Genomic DNA, 27968 nt, shown 5'->3' with positions numbered 1-27968 from the left:
TTTCCAAAGCTAGCAAAAATGCAAGGAATAAGTTCTTTTCCTAATTTGATTAACATCATTTTACAACTATAAAATTGTCGCCAAGGGTTCAAAATGAAATCCCCTCATAAGGGAGACAGATTGATGTTTGAGGCCTTTGTAGTGCCCCCAGCTTGGCCCCTTTAACTCATACCACACGTGAAGCTTTCACACTCTTCCTTTGGGCAAATCCCTTAGAAGCAGAATGTTTCAATTTTACACATTTTGTGTCAATTTTCCAGACAGAAAAACAGCCTCTAGACATTAGCCATTTTGCTACGGAAAGGCAGTTTCCTTCGTTTTATTTGATTACTATACGTTAGGTTCCTGCTGATCACTCAGACTGTTAGTGGTTACCTGACTATTTGACAAAAAACATTTCCTTTCCTTTATTTAACCTTTGACTTTTGAATGTAAAAGTTTTATCAGCTCTGAGTGGAAGCACAAGTGTGGGGGAAGTCTTCTTACTACCACAAAATGGGCTCATGGCTTTACATATACATCTGTCTTTTGCCTTAATGTCTTTATGAAAAATTAAGGAAACAATCTTGTAACTAACTTTTGAAGCATCTCCTGCCTTTTGTTTTAAAATAATTGGTCCTAATGTATTTGTAAATGTTTACAAGACTGTGAGAGTCAGTTATTCTTTGTTAAAGAAATTGGGTTTTCAATTTTATAAAATTCAAGTAAAATAACCTTATTCAGTCAATGTATTATGTTGAATATATATTTTTTAAACTTCCTAGGATTTTTGTGGTTGGTTGTTTAAGACAGATTTTGACTGTCTTTGGGACTGTAAAATTTATTGAAAAAATATTTTAACTTATTTATCCATAAGTTTGAGTTTATACATTAGTTAAAAATTAATTACATTGCACATATATTGTTTGAAAATTATCTAAGAAACCACAAAAATAAAACCATGAGAATAACATTTTCACCTGAGCAAAGTGAGCTTGTATAGCTTATAATATGTATTATATATGTGTGAGTGCAAATATATATATATATGTGTGTGTGTGTATATATATATATATATATATATATATATATATATATATGTACGTCATTTTCGGCACACATTTTGTGTTTAAAGTTTGCAATAGAATCTGTTAAAGTATTTGGATTATTGACTACTCTGTGTACCGCAGGCCATTTTTTGTCATATAAAAAGTAAGCAGGACTTCCTGTTGAGTAGTTGCTCCATGTCAGGACTTATGAATTCAGTTACCTGCAGGGGCCAGGTAGGGGACCCCAGTGAGGTAAGCAGGGTAGGTGTCGGACAGTAGAAAGTTGGGGTGAGTGCGGTGATCCCGGTAGACGTGCAGCATTCAAAGACAGAAACCATTGATTGCACAGCACCAGGTATCTGTTGAAAAGTGGACCATGTGTGACCATCTGGCCAGTTCTTTTGATGTTTTAAAAAACAAATTTTCAAGTGAAGTAGCTCAGATTTAGAAGTTGGCAACGTGTTTAGTTAACCACAGTGGTGTGTTGACGAAACAAAATCCGTTTGTCGGCTATTGATAGCTACAGTCCGCACACAGCCAGTCTGCACCCTCTGCGCTGTGTGCTGCTGGTTATCTGCAGCAGGAAATGGCCCTGCGTCCTGGACATTTTTAGAAGTATGACTGGGTGACAGAGTAGTTCCACTTGAGGTAAGTGATGTTTTTATTAAAAAACGTGAATGATGCGTACTCTTAAAAAGGAGCCAGCCGTCACCAAGAATGGGACACGTTCAAGAGCCCACACTGCGTGTCCCTGAACTCAGTCCTTTGTACTTCCAGGTGTGTCAGGTGTTGTGGACATTGGGTCTGTCCCACTACCTCTCAGGAACAAATTATGTATGGAGAAAAATGTTGGCTACGTAACAGATAATGCAGTCTTCTTATTGGCGGAAATACCACACTTAGATTGTTGATAAACAGATTTCTGTTATTTTGGGAGGGATCTTAATTCCATGTGGCAGTCTATGTCCTCTTCAAAATTTTATCCAGTGATGAACATAGAAGCTAAAATCTACAATCACAAGGAATTGCCAATATTTTTTAGATGAAAGAATCAAATTAAACAGATCTTTATCTGCTAAGAAATTTGCTGATATGAACAAAATATAATTCAAAATGCATCAAGATCATGCTATGAATATTAGTTAAGCAAATTTTGGAAGATAGAATTTGCTTCAGAGGATAGAAATTACAGGTAAGATGATTTCAGATTAAACCAGAGTAAGTTTTGTCACCGTTGATTTCGCTGCCTGAAAAGTGTCTGGTTATTGGACACATTTATGAAAAGGCTGGATATTATAGAAATTTGCCTGTTTGGGTGATGGGCTGTCTGCATGGACCCCTGAGCATTGGATTGTTCAGTCCGCTCCATCAGTTCTAATCCCAGGCTTGCCGTTTGGTAGTTTTATGACTCTGGATAAGTTGCTTTACGTTAGTTTAGTCAAATGTACATCATACTGTTATTATAAGAATTAAATGAGATAACACATAGAAAGTTCCTAGCACATTTTCATACATAAAGTTGGTGCTTAAGAACTTTTATTCCCCATCCTTCCAATTATTTTAACACGTAGGGTGTCTGATTCTTAGCTTGGACCCTCTACTCCCTAGGTGGGCACAGAGTCATACTGCCCAAACAGAGATAACAAAGCAAGATGGAGCCTTAGAGACAACTCTGAGAGAGAGCCCAGAAGTGAAAACCTTGTTGTAGTAGATTTTTAAAAAACCATGTTAGTCTGATTTATGGATAAAGTCACATTCGAGGGGGTTGTAAAACATCACGGTGTCTAGCAGGGTTCTAAATCTAACAGAATCACACGTCGGATTTCATAATCAGGAGGATGAGCATGAGAACAAATGCAGCATACCCCTTGTGAAGCACAACACAGCCCCGTACCAGGACGGAAGTCAGTAAGTTAGTATTCTAGGAGATTATAAAGAATAGTAATCGTTATGTAGAAACAAAAATACCTAACACAAATAACTGTTACATTTTGAACAGTATTTTTCAGTATTTTCAAACCTAAGTATTAGTCAATTTTTATTAATTAAATTTGTTTCATTTTCAAAAAACAGGCAAATAATCTTACAGATAAATTGCACTTATCTGTGTAAATTAGCTTCTTAATGAAAAATTTGATTTTAGTTCATCTTCACAATTTGAAAGAAAATTGAAAGGGGAAGATGACCAGTGGCAAATAAGAATGTAAAGATGAGAAAACCAGGGCATTTAAAAGACCGTTTAAGGTATTTGGTCTAGGAAAAAAAGATTATCTCACTTTGTAATAACCTGTGATTATGATATTTATTATATTTTTAATAGTGAATCAAGAAAGAATTACTGTTAAATAAAGTTTTACATTACTTGAGTAAGATGAAAATGACAATGTAAGGATTAATACGTAGGCAGACAGGCAACAACCTAAAATCAATAAATTTTGCTTTATGTAAACAAGTTTGAGAGCAGGATAGAAACAGACCAGCATGTTCCTTTCGTAGGTTACATCTCATCTTATTTGAATATATAGATCTGAATACACATCACATTGAAATTTTCTTGGAGTAGCATTCTTCAGGCCATTAAAAGTTGAAATGTGAATATGAAATGACTACGAATGAAATTGTACTCTAACCAAGGAACAACAGAGTGTCTTCATAGAAGAACATTCTCTGTGAAAATTATTTCATTGAGTGGTAGTGAGTATAGAAAATACAGTGGTAATTTGCACGACAGAGAGCTAATCATTAAAAGCAGTGTTAGCAATTATTTTGTTGAAGCCATCTTTTAGTGGCTTTTCAAAAATAGTACGGAGGAGGTGAATTTTTGAGTCCTAACATGACTGCAAATGCTATTTGTCTATCTCCACACTTGATTGATAGTTTCTCTAGACAAAGAATTCTAGATTGCAAAGGATTTCACCTCTGCACTTTGAAGGCATTATCTTTTGACTTCCTAGGATTGCTGTTGAGAGGTTCAGTGACATTTTGAATTTGATGACTTTGTATGTTACTTGTTTTGTCCCTTTGGAAATTCTAAGGTGCCTTTCTGTGCCCTGCTCTGGAATTTCGCTGTGATACACTGGTATGGCTCATGTGTTGTACACCCAGTGTGCACTTTCAATCTGGAGCCTTGTGTCTAAAATTCTGGGAAATTTGCCAAACATTTTTAAAAATAAATTTTTATTCCTTTTCCCCTCCTTTCTTTCTTTTTGGAACTAATATTAGTCAACATGAAAGTTGAGATTGAAGCCCTGATATTTTAATATTTACTCTTGTTATCCATCAGTTTGCCTCTTTATTCTAGTTCCTAGGAGATATTCCTGATTTAGTTTCTAACCTTCCTATTGATTTTAATTTTTTTTGGCTTTTATATTTTGAATTTCTGTGAGTTCTTTCTTGTTTTCTAATAATTTATTTTTTTCATTTCTTTTTTAGGTTTCATTTTCTTGAATAGCATCCTGTTCTTTATTCAACTCCTTAGGACAGTACTGATAACTTTTGAAGGTCTCTTCTGTTGTTTGTATTGTCTATGTTTGCTTAAATTTCCTTCTGCATTTGAATTGATGTCTATATGTCCTCAGATACCTGGTGGTTGGACTGTTAATTTATATTTAAGATACAGGCACTAAACTGAATTAAGAACATTTATGTGCGGTGGTGGGTTTCAGTCCAAGAAAATAAAACTTTGAGGTATTTTTTTTCCTTTGAGAGATTCCCACATCAATGTTTCAGGATTCGATGGGGGCAAGTCTACTGGCTACTGGTCATTTTCCCTTCTGTTGACACTCAGGTTTTGGTTTCCTCTCTTCTGCTAAGTCAGTGATCATTCTTTGTTTGCTTTCCATCTTTATAGAACCATTCACCCATGTTGCTCTTTTGCTCTTTTTTTTCCATTTCTCTTGTCCTCATTAATTTATACCCTTTTTATTCACTTACTGTTATTTTAGTGGCATTTCCAAAGGGCAGAGATAAATGCATGTATTCAATATGTAAGATTTAACCAGAAGTTGATAGATATTTTTAAATATTATAGGCATCTTTTGTATCAGTATTTAGTATTTGTAATCATTTTAAAGAAACCTGTAGCATCCTGCTGCATAAAATTTACTATAGTTTATCTAACTATTCTTCTATTATGACTTTAAGTTACTCCTGATTCAAAACTCATCATTCATAGTCATTAATAAATCAGAAATCATATGAAAAAGTGCAGATACAATGCTGTTTTTCTAAATTTAAAGTTCCTTGATTTAAAATTTTTTAAATATGTTTTATGTATATGTACTCTTGTCAATATACAATTATGTAGTAAAAGTATTACACTATTTTCTTTAAAAAAATAGCCTTGTATTAATTCTTTGAAGAAAAAAATGAGTATTTGTTAATTGATAATTAACTACACTGGTATGTTTTGTGATTAACTATTCTTCCATATGAAAAGCACACATTTTAATACATGATTAAAAACTTTGGGTAGATTTTTACTAGTTAAAAATTAGTTTACCCAAGCAAATTAAGGTATTAGTATAAATTAGGTAGATTTATACTAATACCTTAATTTGTTAATAAGCAGTACAGATTTTATTTTGTACAATTGATTTTTGGATTTAGTACTTTGCTTTCATAAAAATTAATTCTATTTGTAGCTAGCAAAATGAATCAAAATAAATTTTAAATTCCTATATTTGTTTTTGGTAATCTAAAAGCTCTTTACAGTACTTATAATTTTCAAAATAGGCTTTCTGTTATTTGTATTAATATTTATTTTGAAATTGATCATCCTATTTAAACATCAATTTCTGAATAACTGATTAATTAAGCACATAATTCTATTGTACTACATGCTAAGTTCAGTAATATTTAAAAAATGTTTGTATCTTTATTTTAAATGCTTTTAAAATCTACTTTTATGTCATGTTATAATCTTAATACATTGGTTAATTTTTATCCTATGAGTGCTTTTGGTACATTCCTATTATGAACACCATACAATAGGATTAAGTAATTTTAGATACTTCTGACATAAAATAGAAGTGTGTAATGAATAAGCTTTGTAGTAGAAGTTTGAATTCTGATTATGTTATGAAAACTAGTAATAGATAATAATATATAAAGTTGCACTGTAACAATAAAGAGAACACATGTATAGTTCTTTTCTGCCTTCCAGGATCAACGTGTTGGAAAAAACATCAGTTTAATGTTTATTTTGTTTCTTGAATCTAAATTATATATATACCTATTTTAAAGTTATTATTATTATTTTACAGTTATCTGCCATGGTTTGAAGTATATTACAAGCTTCTAAATACTCTGGCAGATTACTTGGCTAAGGAACTGGTAAGTTATGTTCTTTCCCTCCTTTTTTTATTGTGGTAAAATACACATACCATAAATTTACCATTTTAAGCCATCTTTAAATGTACAGTGTTGTGTCATTTAAGTACATTCACATTATTCTGCAACCATCAACCCTCGCTTCATGATCTGGCCTGTGATATTCTTTCCTGAAGAACCTGCTCCCACTTTCATACACATAATGAACTATTCAATCATTCTGCGCTACTTAAATTTCCCAGAACACAACTCTACATAGTTGACTTTCAAGATTATAGGTCACTTACTCATAATTACTGGTAGAACACTCATCTTTTAAGATTCAGTGTAAATATATTTCAAAACAAACCGAAATTCAGCACAAATACCACTCCAGATACTTTTTATTAAATAGAACTTAAATGTATTATTAAGAACTTAAGACTTACCTTTTACTCTTCTAGTGAGCAATCTCCTAATTTGGCAATCAACTTTCATTGTTATAATGTAATAGCAAGTTTGTAGTGTTTGTCAGAAGTCTAAGGTTGTGTGCAAGGATATGTAAATATTTTCCTCTCTATAATTGGGCTTAATTCTGTGAAATATTCATTAAAAGGTCACTTTACACTTGAATAATTTTATATTGAAATTATACATTCATTGTCCTAGTAACTGGAGAGAAAAGTATGTAATTATTTAAAGGAAAACTCAAAGCCAGAATTCTACTTCATGATGATTTCTTGTTCTTTGTTTTTGTTAAGTGTACATTGGAACTAACATTAATTGTATTAGTTGTCCAAATTTTGAATACTTTACCTTTAGAAACTCTTACTGATAAATTAATATGTATGGACCTATTATATATGTCCTATTATATGTCCTATTCTCCCTGAGACCATCAGTAATACTGGAACAAAAATAAGGAAATATGAGAAAATCCATGTAATTTTGGTTTCCGGAGAAGAGGAAAAAAGAAGACTATATTTGTGTTCCTTATTAGAAGAAAAGTCGTAATCCTGGGTCAAATAGTGACTAGTAGCTCCTTAGGAAATAAATATTTAGAATAACCTCTGTGTTGCATCTTAGTACAGTAATCTTACTTAAATTGTATTTATTCCTTAAAAATTAGGTTTGAGATTTTAAAATTAAAATGGAATTTGGAAGCTTTCAGTGATCTGGTAAAGAGATGTGTTGTTCTTTTTACTCAGTCCCATTGTTCTCAGATTTAATGATTTAAATCATTTCCTTCTATAGATAGTATCAGTGTATTTTCTAATAATTTCGTTTTGTCAGTTACATATTTATACTAAATATAAATATTGCTATTATTCTCTCCAGATAAAAAGATTTGAATATATTTTCTCCATTGATTAGATTTAAGTATTGCAATTGTAGGTATTTGAAACATTCCTTTGGAAAGCAGTTATATAAAACACGTCTGATATGATTTTATCAAAAAGTTTTATTGTATCTGCTTAATATAAATTTCACTTATAAAATCCCCTGGCTTTTGTTGTTTGCTGTAGGACAGTGATTTGAATGTAACTCTCACAGCGCTCTACAACCACCCAGTTCCCAAGGGTAACACGCCTGTCAGTCTGACTGTGGTGAGTATTTAGTCAGTAGTTGATGCTTTGGAGTCCGTCCTAGCAGTTTCTCATTTAGAAACACGTTCGTCTTCAGGAAGCTCTGCTATGTCACCTGGGCTCCTGCGTAGGAAAACCTCATCACTAGGTGACGATACTGAGACTGCGTGACGTGCTTTCACCAGCATAACATGATATGTTGGATGTGTATTGTGGTTGCTGTTAATTTGCAGACTTTGTAAATTATACACCAAAAGTAACCAAGTCTGTGAGACTATTCTGATCATGAGGAACATTGATTTTCAGGTGAAATCTGTCCATAATAAGGAAATACACACATACACACATACATTCCCTTCTCTGCTCCCCAAAACACAAAATACTCTTCATGAAATGAGAACAGCGCATAATAAGAATTAAAAATATAGCATACAACATATAACTAACTATATATGATAAATATCCTGGGTGAAAAGTTTCTTCTTTCTGTGTACTTCAGTATATCTTCCGGTTTAATCACCAAACACTGGAAACCTGATTGAAGTTGGTCAAAACAGTAAGCCTGTGGTGCTATGAATTATTTACTGTTGCCATTTTTCATGGCTGTGCCATCTATATCTAAAAACAAACTAATGTTTTGGGAGGTTTTGTAAATGTTCAAAATTAATGATCACAAAATATGGATGTTTTCATTAATGGTCTTCATTAATTTGGCCTAACAAATAGAATGTTAAAATTTATTTATATTGATTTTGGTTCTTCCAAAATAATAAACTGTCCCAATCAGGAAGAAAAATATATAATAATGCAAGAGAAATTGAAAGAAAAAGTAACTTGAAATGGATGTAATTATATTAATAGATCTTTTGCTTTTTTGCAAGATAAAGGAGACTGTTATCCTTACTGTATTTTGTCCTAGGTAATAACTATTTGCCTAAGTTTTCCCCCATATTTTTCATTTCCCCCGTAATTTTTAATAATCTCTTGGATTATTCCATTCTTTATATTCCCACTGCCAGCACCCTAATTCAGATGGTTAGCATTTCAAATAGTCCTTAGTGTAGTCTCATTCCAGTCCTTTCTACAAAAGGCTGTCAGATTAAACTTCCTTAAGTAATATAAAGTGCCCGCTGAAAACCTTTAGTAACACCTCATTTTCTATAGAATTTGTCTAAACTTTTGGCCAAGCTTTCAGGACCATCTACTTCTTAGCCTCAATCCAACTTTTCTTTTCTTTTTTTTTGGCCTCACTTTTGTTTCCTAAACTGATTCTCTACTCTGGTCACCTTGTCCTGTTCATCTTGAATGAATATCATACTTTCTCACTTGTACACGTTCCTTGGTAAATAAAGCCTCTTTGTCTAGAACTAGTTCAATTCCCATCTCTGTGAAACTTGTCATAACAGCTTAAATTGTTCCTTTTTTCCCTGTGATCTCTGCTCCTTTCAGCATGAGTCTTCTTCTGTTGCACAAAATGGAAATGTTTGGTAGTCGTTTGGAGATTAGGGGCTGGAAAGCTAAGGATAACCTAGAAGTTTTCACCCAACTATGGGTGTCATCTACACACATACTTGTAGGAATAACTGAGCTGTTTAAAGGGCAGAATATAGACAGGATAGAGCAGAGGCGAATGTCTAATTGCCAAATACACTGCATGGAAGAATAAAGCAGATCGAATTAGAGGGAGACTTAGAGGAAGGAGCAGTTAAGGAGAAACTCAGATTCGTAGGTTGTTGAAGCCGAGAGAATGCAAGGTTTATGGTTAGTGGGGATGAAGTAGAAAGGCCAAGGAAAAATGTCAAGGAAGATGAAACAAAGCTCTGGATTTTTCGAAAATAAGTGTCTTTCTTTGAAAGAGTGGTATTTATAAAGTGGTTCTAACACTTTGTTAAAGGGTTAAAGAAATATAGGTGCCAAGATCATAGAGGCAGCTATTGTAGAGTGTTAATGAGAAATAAAAATGCATTCTCTTTTTAAATTTGAGTACCATGTTTGTTCAGGTCTAAATAAGTATCTTACAGAAACACGTGTCAAAGATACTGGATATTGAAACATTTCAACGTCATTAAGAAGAACCATAAATCAAAGACTTTTAGGCATCTTAATACCTAAGACTAGAATATTTTGGTTTAGGTTAGCAGATCAGCCTTTAAAATAACAGTGAGAGTTAATATTATTCAGATATTTTCAGTGGATAATGTGGCTGTGTGGGTTTGTCTTGAACACACAACAAATTGTGGTGTAAACTTCCCCCATGAAAGTAAAATATTCATTTTTTCTCTCATGTGTTATAAGAACCAAGAGATATTTATTGCCAGTGAGCGAGTTCTGAAAGATCAGCCCTCCCTAGTGCCGGTGAGTTAAAGGGACATGGGCTCCTGAAAATCACGGTTCAACTGGGAAAATAATTACTTCTTTCACTATGTCTTTAAGATTCACTCCAGTCCTTTGGGAAATGGTCAGTGTGCCTCTTTGAAGAAAACTAATCATTTGGGGTATATTTTCTGTTTATACTGTCTTTTCAAGCATAGTTTTATGAAACACAGTACTATTAAAAAACCCTCCAAATGAAGTGGCTAATAGAGACCAAATCTACGTATCTTCCCCGTTGTCATAGTAGTATGTTAACGTGCAGCTGCAGCGTGAGATTTCTGTCACATTTTTGTCACAAGGTCCCAGGAGACCTGGTGATTTATCTCATATTGTTCCTCCGCCCTGGAAAATGATCCATGATGACTGTGAACCAGCCTTGTTCTTCGGACTAGTTCAGCTGTGCTCAGTATTGGCTAGAATGTTTCTTTCTCACTCTTTAATTGTAAGATAGTATTAAACATGTTTTTATGTGATTAAGATAGTAAAATAATTTTGGAGATCAATATGAACAGAAAATGGAACAATTTTGGTGATTTAATTGTACTCTTGATTCCGGGCGGTAAAATCTGGGGACATTATTGGGCCACAGGAAGGCAGAATATGCTTTTGTACAAATATGCCTGTGAACTGTTGTGTCGCTCTGAACATTACAGAAGCTAACGTTTGCTTAGTGGATGTATGAAGGTCATATTTTGAGATGAGTAATCATATTTTTAAGAAGTTTGAAATACTTAACATTTATGTTTTATTGTTGTTTGCTAAATAATAAGGTGGCTGATATGTACAACAGAAATTTATTGTGACTTACCATAGAAACTCAGGAAATAGATTTTTATATATTGTTGGGTAAACAAGCCTTATTTATCCAGTCTCCTTAAACTAAATGTGTTTAAATTATATATATATATATATATATAATTTTACAAATTATATATATATGTATATATATGGCAGTAATATACTTTTTTGTCTTACACTTTTTCCAGGACTTTTATTTCAATTTTGAAATTAAATATTTTTAACCAAGATTTAATTCTTTGAGAAAGTTGTTAAATCTCATGTAAACCTGCCATCTCATTTGAAAAAATCTCTCAGCTTCAACACATCTTGAGCATCAGTCAGTTCTTGGTATTTGTTAACTTAGCTGATACATTTTTTCTATTTTTATCTTACGTTTTATATGATGCTATCAAATTTTAATTCTCCTCTTACGTGATTTCTTTCCATTGATCAGCATTCCTACTTCATTGCCCCTGATGTATCTGGACTTCCAACAATACCTGAGAGTGTAAGTTTTCTCTTTCTGAGTTTTTATTCTATTCATGTTATGAATAGTATTTATTTTGGTCTCACTGTTTAAGGATTCCTGTACAGAGAAATAGAATATGTTGTAACTATCTGTATTTGTGAGAAACGGTGAAGAAACAAGGAATAATGGTGTTACTTCTTTTCCTTCTTAGTGTATCTGCTACTTTACCCCCTTCTTAGTATCTGGTTGCAGATAAGGAAAATTACATGAGAAAAATTATTTCTATCATTGAAGATGGTTCAGTAGGATCCTATCTGTCAGTTAGGACCTGACCTCCCCTGAGACAGACAGAGATGACTTCTGTTGATGGAGAGTGAATACTGGCAGTGGGAAGTGTTTTCACACGAATAGTTACTTTAGTGAACTCACCATAATAGTTTTGATTCCTCTGTATCTCTCTGTTCAAATCTTAGGTGTCTTGTACTTGATTTCTAAATTCTCATTTAAGTAGTACATGTTTTGTGAGGATTGAGGGGTATTACAAGAAAGTACAAGAGTTGCTAAAATTTAAGTAGTAATTTTAGCCTCACTAGAAATAATTTCAGTGTTTTAGTGATTATTACAAATTAATATTCTGTAGAAAAGTTTACATGGATAAATGGAAGTGACAAAAATATACTTTTGGATACTGTGTGAAAAGGAAATATTCCCTTATGTAATATATTTTCCACTTCCCTTGGAAAGATAAAATGAATCATTAGAAATAATTCAATCAAAACGAAGGAAACATGAACAGGGGAAAAAAAATATTTCCAGGAATACTAGTATTATTTTCCTTAGCACTCTACTGGTCTTCCAAAAATGTTTTCAAACCCTCTGAGTGTTTGGTTTTCAAAAGCACGTGGGCTATGCATGAGAAGTCCAAGAAGACAATTGGGAACTTTCTAGCATCAAACCAAGACTGTCAGTGGTGTTTGTAGTACGGCCGAGTCCAGACAACTCCTGTGGAAAGACCCCATTGCACTGCTCTTACTGTGGGCCCGAGAGGACCCACCAGAATGTTTGCTCAGGTCACTTCACTCCACAGGCCCTGCAGCCTGTGTGCTGTGTGCTGCGGGCCAGGTGCCCCTGTCACCTGCTCCCTGAGGCCCTCTGACAGGCCTTGACCTCTATGCCCGACCCCCCTCCCCCATCCTTTTTCACTACCAAGTCAAAGTAACTTCCTTCTACTTTTCCCTCTGTTTACCTTTCTTACATTTGCTAATAAACAGCTACTAGCTTGATTTAACAAACCTCACATTTGTTAAAGGCTGTTACTTTGATAGTTTTAAAGAACCAGTTCAAAACAAAACTACCACTGAGAATATACATTTTTACATGTCCATGAAGATATTTCATTTCCAAAAAGTCCTGTTTAGGGAAAGGAAAAAAAAAAAAAAAGAGAGAGGAAAAGAAAAAAAAGCAAGGGAGTAAACATAAGGCAGCATTCTGTGTTGAGAAATAATCCGCATCTGGAAATTATCTTTCTTTGAGATGATAGGAAAAATATTCATGTCAGATGCACAAAAGTAATTTTGTGTCTGAAGAGTTGAATTGAAAGGTGAGGTGGGCTTCAAAGAGAGCGAGCAGGAAAGGGATCTCTCCCCACAAAGTTCCACACCGCTCACTGGTAGTTACTGGTTCTGTTTATATGCACTGCCATGATCACCAGTTTGTCCTGGTGAAATGAAATTTCTACTTTTCAGAAGTGGAAGGAATCATTGGATTTCTAGTTTTCTTTCCCAACTGAAAGTCTTAGCGTTCTAGGTCATCCTTCCCCTGTAGGTACTATAGTTTCAGTTTATCATCAGATTTTGTTCACTCTTTTCATTTATTGCTTTCTGATCTGCTTGAATACAGAAAAATTTTTAGAAAGGAGAAGATCTAAAAGTCCTAGTTAATATAACTTGTCTCAATTTTGTTCTTTTGTGGGGAAAATCATTTCAAGTTTCAAGTCAAGGGATCACATTAGACCAGCACGGGATTTCCTTTGGTTGTGGTAGTAAAGCAGGCCTGCCTTGGGACATCAACTAGGGAGGGTTTTCCTTCATAAAGAAGCAAAGACTTGCTTTCCATCCATCTCGTCCCTGGGTGCCTGTAGGCCCACCTAGGACCAGACAATATATTGCCTACTGAGTGACTGGCAAACACGAAAAGACCCCACTGTATTACGTGGAGCACTTCAGTGTGTGAAAGACTCACCAGGGCTGTTTATTTCAAAGACAGATTCTTGGGGCCATCGTCTGAAGATGACCCCAAACAGGCGGAGGTTGCAGCCCTGGAAGCTGGCTTCTTTCACAAGCACTTGTGGAGGGCGGGTGGGAAGTGTCCGACCCTCTGACTGTCCCCCTCCCAGAAACATCTTCCCGAGAAGGGTTATGTTGCAGATAATCATAGAATGTTAGGTGCTCCATGTGGCAGCAGAACGAGATGAAATGTAATGATTTGAATGGGTACCATTTGTTCTAAGAAGAGCCTTTGAGCTCCTGTCTCGCTGGTAAGTGTATGAGGTGCCCTCCCTGGAACCCAGCGTGCGCTGTAACTGCCCTGCATCTCCCCCGTACAGAGGAACCTGACGGAGTACTTCGTGGCCGTGGACGTGACCTGCATGCTCCAGCTGTACGCCAGCATGCTGCACGAGAGACGGATCATTGTCACCTGCAGCAAGCTCAGCACGGTGAGTGCTTCACGCCCTCCTCCCTCCTCGCGGGGACTGCACTGAGCGCCGCTCACAAAGCCCGCAAACCTCCACGGACTCAGAAATGGTCTGTGTGTACTTAGGAGACAATGTCCATATTTTTGGTAGATGGTTTTCCTCGGGCTCTTGAAGTACAAAAGTCTGATTTATGGGAGGCCTTCGCAGATGCATTAAGGCAGGTTAATTATTTTTTCTTATCACGAGATGAGAGTTATTTTTTATTTTTTTTTCTTTTTAACTCTCCAGAGTTCATTTTACTGCCTTCTACCGTATAAAGACTTCTTTAGAGCTATTATGGGATCTTTATTATTCACTTGTGGCTTTTTCCATTGGAGCTACTTGAAAGAAATCAAGGGCCATGATAATAGCGAGCACCTAACCTGGTAATAGGTAGATTCATTTTGTTGCCAAGTAGTGGTTTGGGAGTCGGCTCTATAGTGCTTCTGCTCTGAAGGAGCTCTTCAGACTGATAATAACTTAAAAGTCAAAGTAGCGTTTTTTATTAATCACAGGTTTTGTGCGCTCACTAAAACGTTCTTTTGGAAAGTCTTCATTGCCACGGTGGAGGCAGTGAGAATAGGAGTTTTCTTGAGTCACAGAAAAATATTCAAACGTATTCTGCTAGATGTCCTAGTTTTTTTCTACTTTAAGCATTAACATTTTTAATATTTTTGACTTCAAATTTTTTAATATAAATTGGAATATAGCTGAGAGTAATGTATGAGATGTTTATTAAAAACCATTAGTTGATAGCACGTGAATTTAGTTTCTTATAAATTTGGTTGATAAAAATGAGATAATAGTTTTATGTTTTGTTCTCCTATAGCAGAAATAAAAACCTCAATGTATAAAATTTTAGTAGTTTAGAGTGGAAGGAGTTCCCGGATTTCTCTAAGATATCTACTGTATTTAGTACTTCATGATGAGGAAGGCATTTTCAGAGGTTAAATGGCCACCTTAATTTAAGGTTCAAGAGCTCATTGGAGATGGGTAATGTGAGGCTGGGTGTCCTGATTCTGATTTCGGGCTATTTCATTACTCTACGTTGAAAAAATACAAATTTGAGATTCTGAATTGGAACATTGGTACGCCCACTTTTTTAAAAAAAAGAACACACAAAACTCAGACTGTATTGTTTTACGTATTTGAAAACACAATATATGCATTTAAAGGAGTAAGTGTGGAGAAATGATGTCGTACTTTCAGAGAATAGGTACTAGTCAGTGACACAGGTAATTATTCACATTTTCTTACAGCGATATTGAGAAATTCAATCTGAATCATTGGCTACTTTTTACAAATGTGCTTTTCTGCTGTGTGTCACTTACCGGTGAAGTAAAACCATTCTTTCTCCTCTGTTTTCTCTTCCTCCTCATCGTTTTTTAAACATGATTTTTTTCACGATTATAAAGAGTATTTGTATATGGATATTGTCCTGAAGATTAAAAAGATTGTACAAACTGTCTTAGGGGCCTAAGAACTAAATTCCTATCAAGATTAATTTATGTGACACGTGTTTATTATACACGTATGTGGTTGGCAGTTTCCAGGCACTAAGGATTCAATAGTAAGCAAAACAAGACAAACACTCTTGGAGCTTAGATTTAACTGATAAAACAGATAAAGAAATGAGTGACTAAGTAACTTTTATATCATGTGGTGATGAGTACCAAGGAATAAGGGACAAAGTGAGCGTGTGCGCAGGATAAGAGGTGAGGGGCAGCTTTCACTGTTACGTACAGCAGACATGGACAGTCTCTCCATGAAGACAGCATTTGCGCAGAGATCTGAAAAAGACATGGCAGTGAACCACGTGGATGAATTTAGGAAGACGGTAGAAATAAACCTGAGGATGCGTTTTTGTAAAATATTGGTGTTTCTCATTGTTGTAATTTGTAAACACCCTTTAACGCCTGGCCAACCTCTCTTTGACTCAGTTTCTTCACATGTAAACTGAGAGAAGGGGTACTAGTAGTCTCAGTCTCCGAGAGTTGCTTGAAGATTAAGGATATATTCATGTAATAGACGCACACATACAGGTGTACACATGTACGCACGTGTAACATGCATGTGTACGAAGTGCTTACAGTGCGTCTGCTGAGACCCGGTGCTTCTTCCGTGGTTATTAGCTCTCATTTTATACTGGACTACATCTGCCCTCTAGAGTAAAGAGGAACATGGCTACCCTCTGACTTGATTTGAATTAAAAAGGAATAGTTTGAATAGTGGCTTGGTACTATGTAGAGAGTTGTTTCCTATGTTTGAGACAAACCCAAGACCAATTGTTTGTGACACTTCATGGAAACTGGCTGGTGATGTCACCTCTAAGTCCCAGCTTTGTCTTGGTCCCCTCTCTGGGCGGCAGGACTGACAGCAGAGGCATAAATCATGTGCACTTTCATGACCTCTTCACCTTTCTTAGTGGGGGAAGCGGCTTTACTTGAATCCGTTTTGAAAAATTCATAAATTCATATATATTTATCTGCTGTAAATCCCATGCATAGTAATGTGTAAGGTCAGTGACTAGTACCACAATACATTAGAAGTCAGCTACTTTTTAGAAAGACTTCAGGAAAACCTCTGAAACCTCCAAGGAAGGAATAGTTAGGGTATGAACAAACTGACTCGCGTTTAAGCTTTTTACATTCTTCTATTATTTTACGTGCCATACAGGTGATAATATATTACACTTTACACTAATGTAAGAAATTATGTTTTACTCATTTTTTAAGACTCTATAGCCAAAATTTTAAATGTAATTACTGGAAGAACACCTATAAATGAAGGTGCATTCACATTCATTATGTTATCGCAGTGTTAGGGATTTTGTTTGGCTTGACTCTTTGACGTTCATCATTTCATTGGAATCGTGTTTGTCAGCTTTGTAACTGGCTGAGGGTTAGTGGTGACACACCGTAGAGAATCCGCTTGCTGAGTGACTGTTGTTTTAGGTGCTCTTTGCTGTTATAATTTGTGATTATCTTTATAGAGATAAACTTTAAAATAAAAATAATTAGTTTTGAGATATGTTAGCAAGAATATAAAGAGTGTTGTTATGTTTTTAAATTTTTAATGTGTTTTCCGTTCACATATCAAAGTGTGGTGTTTTGTGAGGACCTATTACATTTTTATGTGTTTGAGTTTAATGAACTGGGACATAAGCAGTTTTGTGTTATTCTGTTGGTACGTATGTACCAAGCACACGCGGGAGGGTGCTGACAGTGCTGAAGAAGACCGCTGATGTCACCCCCGCTGGAGGCAGGTCCTGGGTGTGTCATCCCCAAGTGCCTCCCGGCGGACTCGGGGGGCATCCTCCCAGAGCCGTGTGTACTCCCAGCAAAGGAATACATCATGATACTACACGACTCTTATCAGTTGACTTATTGCTGTTTTGTGACCAGAGGTAGGGAGGATTGCTGTTTAAGTCATGTCATCGGTTCTCAAACCAGTGAGGCATGAAGCCTTGTCATATGCCTCTGTAATTGTAGCTCACCAGACTTTCTCTAACTAGTCAGCGGGGGCTGCGCATTCTGTCTCAAACCCCCGGCTGGCCAGCGTGTGACAGGAGCTTCTCATCCTGTCAGTAATATGTTAACTAGAGTGTATCTTTGTGGCCTGGAGAAGCAGGTGGGAGAGATGCTTCTCTTTAAAGCAGATGTCTAACTGTTAGCTACTATTTTGACCAGCATGTAGTTGGTAAATATCGCCCTCTTGAAATCCATGAGCACATTAGTTACAGAGATTGGATTGTGTAACGCATGTTCTTTCTGGAATATTTAGAGCAAGCAGTATGCTCCGAGGGTGGGAATTGTGTTAATAAACTGTAATTTCTTCCTTTGTTATAGCTGCCCCCAGGCATGGAAGCATATGCCTTTCTCTCCTCCTCTCATTAATTCCATCAAGGGCATATGCAAAAAGAAATCTTCGTGATCCCCGGAAAATCAGCTATTAACATGTAGATTGTATAGGTTTAGTTAGACTGAAGGGGAATTCAGAAGATTTTAACCTCTCCATCTGGGTTTTACATGTTCTTGGTTTGTCTCTTAATGGTGCCACCTGTATCAGCGTCTCACCTGAAACCCAAAGCCCAGAGCATGTTTCTGAGATTACGAATTGAACAGTTGGTGAGAAAACAAAGATTACCCAGGTCTGCTTCCTAGTTGAGCTCATTGAAGTGTATTTTCCTCCTTGTGTTTTAACTGCAGAGGTGCAGTTTAAAATTATTATCAAGACCTCTGAGGGAGAGGTATTCTAGGAACAATTTTTAGATTTCTTAATTCTTCCCAAAGCCCATAGCAACCAATTGTGTCCGCTGAAACTAGATAATGATTCTACTTAGCTGTGTATAATCTGACATGTACACTGCTATTCTGAACGTCGTGTTTCCATTCAGTGCTAAGGAAGGGGCTGAGCTGTGGAAGTGGGGCTGCTGAGGCTGTCACGTGGCCCCGTGTGGGGAGACTTGTAAGAGAGGAAACTGGAGGTGCTTGCATCTTCCAGCCCCTGTGGTGATAAGAGATGTTTTTCATAGAAGTGAGCACGTACTTCTGCTTTATGGTTTAGTCCATTTGTCTTTTACAAGTAAACAATTGGCTTTTAATTTAAAAAGAAAAAATTCTAATGGAACAATTATGGAATTATCTAAGGGGTCTACCGAGTTGTCATTCACTAGGTTCTAGAAGCTTTGTTCCCACACCTACTCTGATCCCCACAAAAACGAAAATCAGAAGATTTTGGTTTATTGTAGTATTTTCTGTATAGCATGACTTACTTCTGTGCTGTTGGTGATTTTCAGTGTTAAATATAAGAAAAAATGTACTGTTTCTTTAGTAAAAGTACTATTGAGAACAGTATGGTTTTTTTTAAAAGTGGACCTTTGATATTTGTATGTTTTTATACAGTACAATTTTTTTTTTCTTTTTCAGCTAGGCAAGTTTTTATGTTTTGATGAGCTTTCCTAGGTTGCATGCTACACTTGTACTCATTGTAGACGTCATGCTGTGCGTTTCCTAACTGGGACTCAACATCTGCCCTCCATAGTCTTTTCCTACCGGGGGCTAGTTTGGTGCTTGGCTCCTCCCTCTCACCTGTCTCCCCCCCAAGTCCTGCAGGCCCTCCTTCCTTCCTTAATTCCTTCTCCTCTGAGCCCTGTTCTCCACCCCAGCTGCCCTCTGTCTTAGTTCAGGCAGGTAGCACTTCCCACAATAATGTTGTTGGCTCGTGTACGCTGAATACTAGCATTATCTCCGTTTACATAAAATGCTGATGGTAGTAATTACAGCCCAGAATTATATAGTGCGTAATCAGCCTTCTGAGCGATTTCTTTAAGTTAATTTAATCATCACTTACTCTGCAGCAAGGACAGATGACGATGAGGTTTTGAGACTCAGATGGGGTAAGGAGTCCTAGGCCACAGAGCTAGGAAGTGGCTTAACCAGCTCCATCTGACTCCAGAGGACATGCTTTCAGGTCTGTGCAGTTTTGCCTTCAGTGACCATCGTAGGAAACCAGCACGTCTTTGCACGCTGCGCCTTCTGGTGAAGAGCTTCTAATCTCCATGCTGCAGTGGCCTCATTCCTTTGTCTCTGTGAGTCTAGTCAGCTGTCCCTCGTAATCTGTCACTTGTCCCTGCTCCCATTTTTAATGCTATCAGTGCTGACACATATCTTTTCTTTGGACCCCCCATTTTCTTAGCCTTTCTGTTCATTCTGTACATAATTACTCAGTCCTTCAGAATCAGAAACATCTACTGAGGATTACTCATTGCCTCTAGAACTCCTTAATCCGGCATTACAAGCTGTCCGTTATCTGGTCCCCAACTTTTCTTCCTAAGTTTTTCCACAATGTACTTCTCTGCTCAGGTTTCTAGACACTGAACTCCTGGGGCGGAGATCGTGTATGTTTCAGTCTCTGCAGGAAACCGGCCTCTTAGGACAGTGCGGGTTCATACGAGGCTTTTAGCACTAATGTGCTGAGTCAGTGCATGAGATTGTACTTTTTGCCCTTCTTCAAATGTGTTTTGAATTTCCCAAAATCTGGTTTGCTATTCAGGGGCCTAGTTTCTTTCAGTAACTCCCTTTATATCTTTCTTCTTGGAACTGCTTACTATAGAATTTACCATGTGCCCTTTCTCTCAAGTTGTAATTACTAGTGAATTTGTTGTGCTTTTGTATTAGATCGTAATCTCTTTAAGTTTAGAAGTGCGTGTGTGTGTGGTGTTCACAAATAAATTTAATCTTTTAAATTGTGGATAGCAGAGAAAAGTTTTAAAATAAAATTTTGATTAATTACATTACAGTATGAAATCAGAAGCGTTTGTCTGATACTGACAGGCCAGACTAGAACCTTGTCTCTTTGACAAGTAAAAATGTGTCTTTTTAAATAATAATAAAGGTTTCTTCAAAAAATTCTGAAGTTTATAAGTTAGCGGCATTGTCTTTAAAAAGAAAAAAAGATTTGTGTTTAGCCATTTTCTACTAGAGAATTTCAATTTTTAAAAAAGTCTATGCCCAAACGCTCATTCTTTGGGGAAAAGTTATTAGTACATCTTGAGCTCTGTGAACTTTATTGCTTTTTGTTCAGCCTGCTCGGGAACTTGGTTTGGCACCTTGTGGCCCCCACTTTGTCCCCTCTAGAAAACAGCCTGCTCTCTCCCTTTGAGCAGTGTTCACCTGCTCGTCCATGGACTCAGTCCTCAGCGACGGAGCCCCAGACTCAGGGCAGACACTGCTCCAGGTAGGACAGCAAGGTCACAGCCTCTGTGTCAGTGTGGGTCCAATTGGGGAGAGAAAGTGCACGGTCATTTCAATCGGAAAGTTTAATGTAAAGAGTTTACAACTATAACGTGGGGTCAGAGTAACTATGGATGGGCTAGCAAGAAAGAACTAAGACAATGACCATAAAAGGTAGATAAAGTTGGCTTCTAGAAATGTTTCTAAGACATGTTGGTTGGACATGCTTGAAAGTAGGTAAGAGAGAGGGAGAAGTACAGAAATGACACACAAAGGACAAATCTCAAGGGCTTGATGTCATTTATACCAGTAAATTGTAACTTTATAAGTGTGTGTGTACATACACACACATACATGTAGATGCTTATATATGTTTATGTATGTATTTATATGTATTTGATATGCATGCTAAATATACATATATGTATGTTAAATATATAAGAAAATATATACAATTTTAACATTATAATGTATAATATCTGTGTATAATTATTTATTCTCATTTAATCATATGTAATGTAAACATTATTAGAATATTTAACTCCACTTATTAAAGATTCAGAAATTATTATGCAGTTGCTTTGCAACTGTTATTGTCTCTCTTCCAATTGCTAATGGATTGTGATGAATTTTATTTTGTTTCTGGTGAGAGATATTTTGATTTTCAAAGATGAAAATCAAAACTAGTTTCAGCAAGTTGGATTTTATTTATTGGTTATTTGAAATAATGTTCCCAAATATAGTAGTAGTGTGATTATATTAATAATATCTTTTAAAATTAGAGATTTGTGTTTCAGTCCTGATTACTCAGCTGAAAAATTGGATGACTTCACATAAACCATTTAATTTCTTCTACTCTGATGTTTCTTGCCTAAAAACTAAAATAATGGAACAAGAACGATTTGGAAGGTCCATTCTAATTGTCACATGCAGTGATTCTTTAATTGCACTGTTTATTGCCTAAGTTAGGTGGTCTTTCCATAATTCCCATGAACACCCTAACCCACAGCCAGCCCTCTAGAATCCAGAGTGTAGAAGTTAGTGACAAGGGGAAATGGGCAGATAGACTTGAGCAATGCTGTAGCATTAGATTCCTCACGTTTGGTGGACAGGTAGGTGGGCCTTCCCTGGGAAAGGCAAAACTGCTATTGCATTTGAGAGAGAGGACTAGAAAGAAGTACCTTTAGGAATGGGGAAAGGTCCCGGAGGGAAGGACAAGCGTTTGAAGTCATTGGCGCTGATGTGTGATGATGGGACAGCTGCAGAAATGCCGAGTTGAGGAGAGGCCAGCGTGATGATAATGGTGGTGTGTAGAGAGTAACTAGACGGTGAGCTCCTTGGGGGCAGAGATTTTTGTCTCTTTTGTTTGTTCCTACATTCCCAGTCCCAGTAATAATGCCTGACATATTTGGTGCCCCACTTACTAACTGTGACCTTGGGCAACTGGTTTAACTTTGCCTTAGTTTCCGCATCTGTAAAATGAATGGAAGAATGAATTCATGACAGAAGCAAACAAGCAAGAAAAGGTGAGATGATTGCAAGTTTCCAAGGGACTTGGGTGTGATGGAAAGAGATTAGATGAGTTTTTAGGAATGAAGTAGCAGGAATTACCATCCTAGTACAATGAAGAAAGAGAATGAAATATAAAACATTTTAGTAGAAAAAGCAGTTAAAAAAAAAGCATAACCCAGTACTGTCTTTTTTTCATTGTATAAAATTGCTATTCCTCCAAGCATTTCCTTTAAACTGTCACTTAATTTGAGGAATAGAATTTTGCTCAAATAAGAATATTCCATAGTTGGGAGAACTTTGTAGTTTCAAATATGCTGCTGCTACCATTTTGGCCTGAACTTTTACATGTGAATGTAAATTAAACATGTTTGAACAGATGGTTTCTTTATGCTTTCCACTAATTTTTTTTTCATTCCACGAAGAATTTATTGCATTCCCATGTGCAACAATTTATTCTGTATATCTACAGTTATTTATAGTGCTTAATTTTCTGAATTAACTATCGATTCAGTTAAGAATCCAATGAAGTCTCAGTTAAGAATCTGATATAGATTTCTTGGATTTTGTGCATGAATACATTGCTAGGGGACATAAATTTGCCCATCAGTAATTCATGTCAAACTCTAGTTGAAGTGAGTAGGACTTTTGCCCAAGGACCAGGCACCACGTAGCTGAGAGACAGAGAGACTAGGATGAAGGCAGTGACGACCTGTTGATCTGAGAGCTTTGCTCGTAAGGTGTGTCAGTTAGAATTGTGCTGTGTTTCACTGTGCTTGTCATATTAGATGGACGCTTTTCCTGCTGTCTCCTGGAGACTCTGATAATGCGTTTTTTTTTTCTTTTAAAATGCATGTCTATTTAATTGCTTAAAACATCACTTCGTTTCATTAGTAGCCTAATTTCCTCTAGTAAATGCAGTTTCACTTTAAGAACATGAATAACTGAAGTTTCACATCACAAGAGGAGAGGTCCTTGGTTTGACTTCCAAGTAAATGTACCTGTGGGTGTGGACTGGGGTGCTCACCTGTAGAATTTTTATCAATTGTCTCATCTTTTCAACATTCCCTGATAAAATCTGTTCTATTGGTTTCCTGCTGGTGTCGCAGACCATAACACTGAGAGAAGTTTTGCAAATTGGACCTGTGTGATAGACCCTAAATCTCTCATGTAAAGGTCTGCGGTTCCATTTGTCTCTTCGTCCCAAAGACTCATTCTCCATTACGTAAGTGGGAGAAAATATTTTCCACCAGTAGGTAGTATTCAAAGCCTCAGAATGATGCACTTTTGCATCTGTGCAGGTCAAAAGGCTAGTGTATGCTGGAGCCTGCCCAGGTTGGCAGCTTGGCTTTGCCACTTACTGGTGTGTGATCTCGGGCAACTGGTGTCTCTTTGCTGCCGTGTTCTGATCTGCCAGTGGGAACAATGACGATGGGCCTGTTTCCTCAGGTGGGTTTGAGGGTTCCGTGTGAGTGTGCCGAGTCCTGAGAACAGCGCCTGGCACATGAAAGCACTCTGCACACGCTTGCTGCTGTTAGAGCTGGTGGCCTGGGACCGCACGTTCCAAGGACCTTTATTCTGTGACTACATTCGTTGTGACCAACCATCTTCATCACGTTTCTCGCTGTGATTTCACAGGCCCCAGTTCTCGTTTCGTCACACGGTTTCCACACACACTTATTTATGATTGTCGTGTGCGGGAAATACATGTCCCCAGTAATTTTCGTTTGCATTTGTCAGCACTCCGGGACTGTGTCAGGTCAATATACTTAGTTAGTATGCTTTGTGAAATGACAGGTCCGTTTAAATATGCATATGCCATTTGACAAAGAGGGTAAGAAATTTTTTTTCTTAAACCTTTATTTGATCAGTTTGTTTTTCTCTGGAAATTATAGCCATGTATTATTCCTTCAGTTTTCAGGGTAGAAGGCCTGGGCCATGCTCTGACTCAGACCTTGGCACCCCTTCTCCCACGCTCCTTGCTTTCATGAGGAACAGCCGTGGTGTAAAGAAGCAGTTGACTGCACATCACAAAAGCGATGTGGGACCCTCGCCCAGTCGTGAACCACACACAGAACTTTGAGCAAATCTAGTCCAAAAATATGATTGGCACTTCCCTTTAAGCTTTAAGACTGAATATATTAATATCATAAACAACTTAAAAGTAAGAAGATTCTTCTGACTTGCTTATATTCTACCTTGGTCTCATTTCTTTTGAGTACTTTATCCTGGAAAGCAAACTCTACCATGCGGAGTTTATTTTCTTTCACTTGCATAGTTCTCAGAATGCCTGAGGAAGAGGATTTGTAGTGAGAGTATTGTCTTCCAGGCGTGGGCAGGTCTCATCCAGGGCAAAGTTGAGAGCCCTGCTCTGCCAGGCTCGGAAGGCCTCCAAATCTGATCACGCTCACCTCTCTGACCTCGTTTGCGCTGACCTCTGTGTCACTCGGTGGAGATGCCAAGCTGTCCCCCCTCTGGACCTTTGAACCCACGGTGTCATCGGCCTGGGATGCTCTGCTCCCCAAATCCCCAGTAGTCGGCTGCCTTGTGTTAGTTGAGTCTCAGTTCAGATGTCACCACAGCAGAGTTCACCCCTCGTCCCGTCTGACACAGCCCCGCTGGCGCTCTCTAGCCTCTCACCCTGCTTTGGGTTTCTTCCCAGAACTTAGCTCTGAGTAAGAAATGTATTTTACTTGCTTATTGTTTGCTTGCCCCACTAAAATGTATGCTCTGTGAAAATAGGGATGTTGTCGTGTTCAGTTCTGCGTCCCTGTGGCTTAGTAGAGTTGTGATGGCACACCGCAGGCACTCAAAGTTACAGTTGATTTAAGCAAGTAAATTATTACAATATTTCCAGTTGCACAGTTACCTAATGTGCTTTAATGCTTTCAGAGGTGATCTCTAGATAATTTTGAAGGTGGGTCTGAACTGTAGTCCAGTTAAAATGTTCTGTTAACCACCTGAATGGAAAAACTATATCTAACTATAACTAAGAAGATCAAATGTTAGAATTGATCAGATCTAAGAATCCAGAACGTTAGATCTCTGAGATGATGCTTACAGATCATCTAGCCTATGCTTCATGTTCCCAAGATTGTTACCCTTATTATAATTCATCATCTCAGGGACCTGAGACCTGGTTATATTAGCAGATGTGCCAGAGGTCGTGTGGCTTCTGGGTGGCAGAGCGCTAACCTCATCTCCACTGTATTCATTGTTTTCGTGTACAACTTCTGTGTAACTGTGTTTCAGTTCTAGTATATTTATTTTTTATTCCTTGTATTTTTTATACACAACTTCGCTATCTCCTGTTGAAAGCATATGCTATAAAAGCATTTTCCCTGTGCTGTGACCACACAGTGGCCACGTGCTGCTCAGTGTGTGTGGGAGATCTCCTTTGGCTTGCTTCTTTGCGAATGCCCACAGCTAACAGAGTGAGTGTTTGCCAAAGCAAATTCCTTGTAGCTCCACCTGAACTTGACATCTTGGCTACTTTTAATAATTCCTCCTAGTTGCTAAGGTCAGAAGCTGTGGTTGTGGAAGGGGGATAGTATTTTTACCTCTCCCTGTCAACCCTCACCTGTATCCAGAAAGCTGCCAAATCTTGGAGCGCTTCCTTTTTCCCTGCTTGGTCTTGATGAGCAGAGGTAACACTTGCCCAATGCTAGCCATTGTCGCAATCTGCGACTCTGCTTATCATGGTGAAATCATCTTCCAAGAAAGCAATCTAATTGATCAGACTATAGTGTACCTAATTAGCAAAGAAGTCATAGCTTCCTTTAAGGATGACCACTGAGGGCTTGGGGAAAGGATCTCTACGGCCTGTCACAGAATGCTTTGGACTCTGGGTGTGCCTGGTAACTAAGTTACCCTTATTGTAATTCCTCATCTTGACAATGTATTCTCTTCTTGTTACACTGTTATTTTTCTCAACAGTCAAAAAACGAACACTTTCCTTTTTTTAACACGTTGTGTACGGATCACGAGAATCTTCACGAGGGATGTTAACCCCACTGTACGCAACGTGTTAAGGTTTTAAATAAGCTGTTTTAAAAATCATCTATGTAGAGAAGGAGAACTTGAGTAAGTTACTTGCCTTTCAGAGCTACACAGTTGCTCTTAGCACATCCGGTTGCACTGAAGGGACGGGAAGAGCTCATGCAGCTTTAAAGAAGCCCAGATTACAACCAGGGAGCCCCTGAAAGCTCCCCGAGAACTTGACACATGTCCTTCTATTTCAGATATATAAGAAAAATAAATCCGTGTCTGTAATCGTTACACTGAAGTATTTGAATGCCTCCTAGTGGTATAGTGTATGCTCTAATTAAGGGGTTTAAAAATAATATTTGTTGAAGGAATACTGTAGATAAACTATTAATGCTTGTAATTGTGAAGTTCTAAAAACCCTTTCATGATAGTACCATAAATGGAATCAAAATACATTGCTTGCCATATAAAACCGATTAAAAAAATCTAGCTGGAAAATATATAATACACACGATCAACATGAATATACTTTTAATCAAAATTTTTGTGTTTTTGGTTTAGATTAGATTAATTTAAATAATTTTTTTATTTAGTAGAAAATATGCACTTAAATTTAGAGAAATGTTGCTATTAAGATTGAATTGCATTGTACACATTTATTTTTAAAAATTAATTCCTATGTATGTCTTCATTTCTTTATATAATAAAATAGAAATGATAGTTTATAGAAAGTCTGCGGTTCATTTTCAGATGGTTTTATTTTTAAATTCTGATTCTCAAGTTGATAAAATGATTTAATCAGTAACCTTGAAATGCAGGCTATAGCAAAACTTTAAAGTGATGAATTCTGATTCAATTATTGCTTTAAACCAGGGGTGTCCAAACTGTGGCCTGCGGGCCAACTGCGGCCTGCGATCCATTGTTAATTGGCCTACAGCAAATTCCAAAAATATATTTAGTTTACTTAAATAAACCAGGTGAGGCAATACGTACTTCACCTCGAGTGAGTGGCCCGGCTGTTTGTGTATTTTACCGCATATGGCCCTTGGTGAAAAACGTTGAAAAAAGTTTGGACACCCCTGCTTTAAATACTGAAAAATGACTTTCCACTTTTAGAAATATAGTTTAAAATGCAACGAAAGGCACACAGAAAGCATTCTGACGACGGTCTGTAGGAGGGAGGAAAAAGAATGATATCCCTTTGTTAAGCATGAAAAATATTTAATTAACTGCTTGCCAAAAAAGACCACAAACAATTAAAATGGCAGTTTACCTTTAAAATAGCAACTATGTAATGGCAGCTGTTGTGATATAAAGCTCGGAAACGAAATGTTAATCTGAAACGAACAGTTTAAATACGGAATTATGATATAGTTGGCTTCCTGTAGCACAGCTGTCAAGCTTGGGCAGCTCGCTGGTCAATGGTGACATTCTCTGTGTCAGCGAGCAGAGTCTCCT

At 37.0% G+C, this 27968-nt stretch overlaps 1 protein-coding gene across 6 annotated transcripts in view; it reads left to right on the top strand.

Annotated features, from left to right (window-relative positions):
- The window catches only part of DENND1B (DENN domain containing 1B), a 170023-nt gene that overhangs the window by 71283 nt on the left and 70772 nt on the right, over positions 1–27968 (top strand). For 3 of the 6 annotated variants that reach the window (XM_074317074.1, XM_074317073.1, XM_074317077.1), the window contains exons 6-10: positions 6293–6362; positions 7865–7945; positions 10220–10279; positions 11532–11585; positions 14152–14262. In XM_074317074.1, coding sequence (XP_074173175.1) covers positions 6293–6362; positions 7865–7945; positions 10220–10279; positions 11532–11585; positions 14152–14262 — 376 coding nt within the window. The remainder of the gene's footprint in view (positions 1–6292; positions 6363–7864; positions 7946–10219; positions 10280–11531; positions 11586–14151; positions 14263–27968) is intronic. The other 3 variants (XM_074317075.1, XM_074317076.1, XM_074317078.1) reach the window with 1 other exon arrangement.

This window comes from Rhinolophus sinicus, linkage group LG12 (genome assembly GCF_036562045.2).
Source record: "Rhinolophus sinicus isolate RSC01 linkage group LG12, ASM3656204v1, whole genome shotgun sequence".
NCBI classification, from domain to species: Eukaryota; Metazoa; Chordata; class Mammalia; order Chiroptera; family Rhinolophidae; genus Rhinolophus; species Rhinolophus sinicus.
Note: the sequence above shows the minus strand (reverse complement) of the source record. Positions and strands in the feature narration are given on the sequence as shown.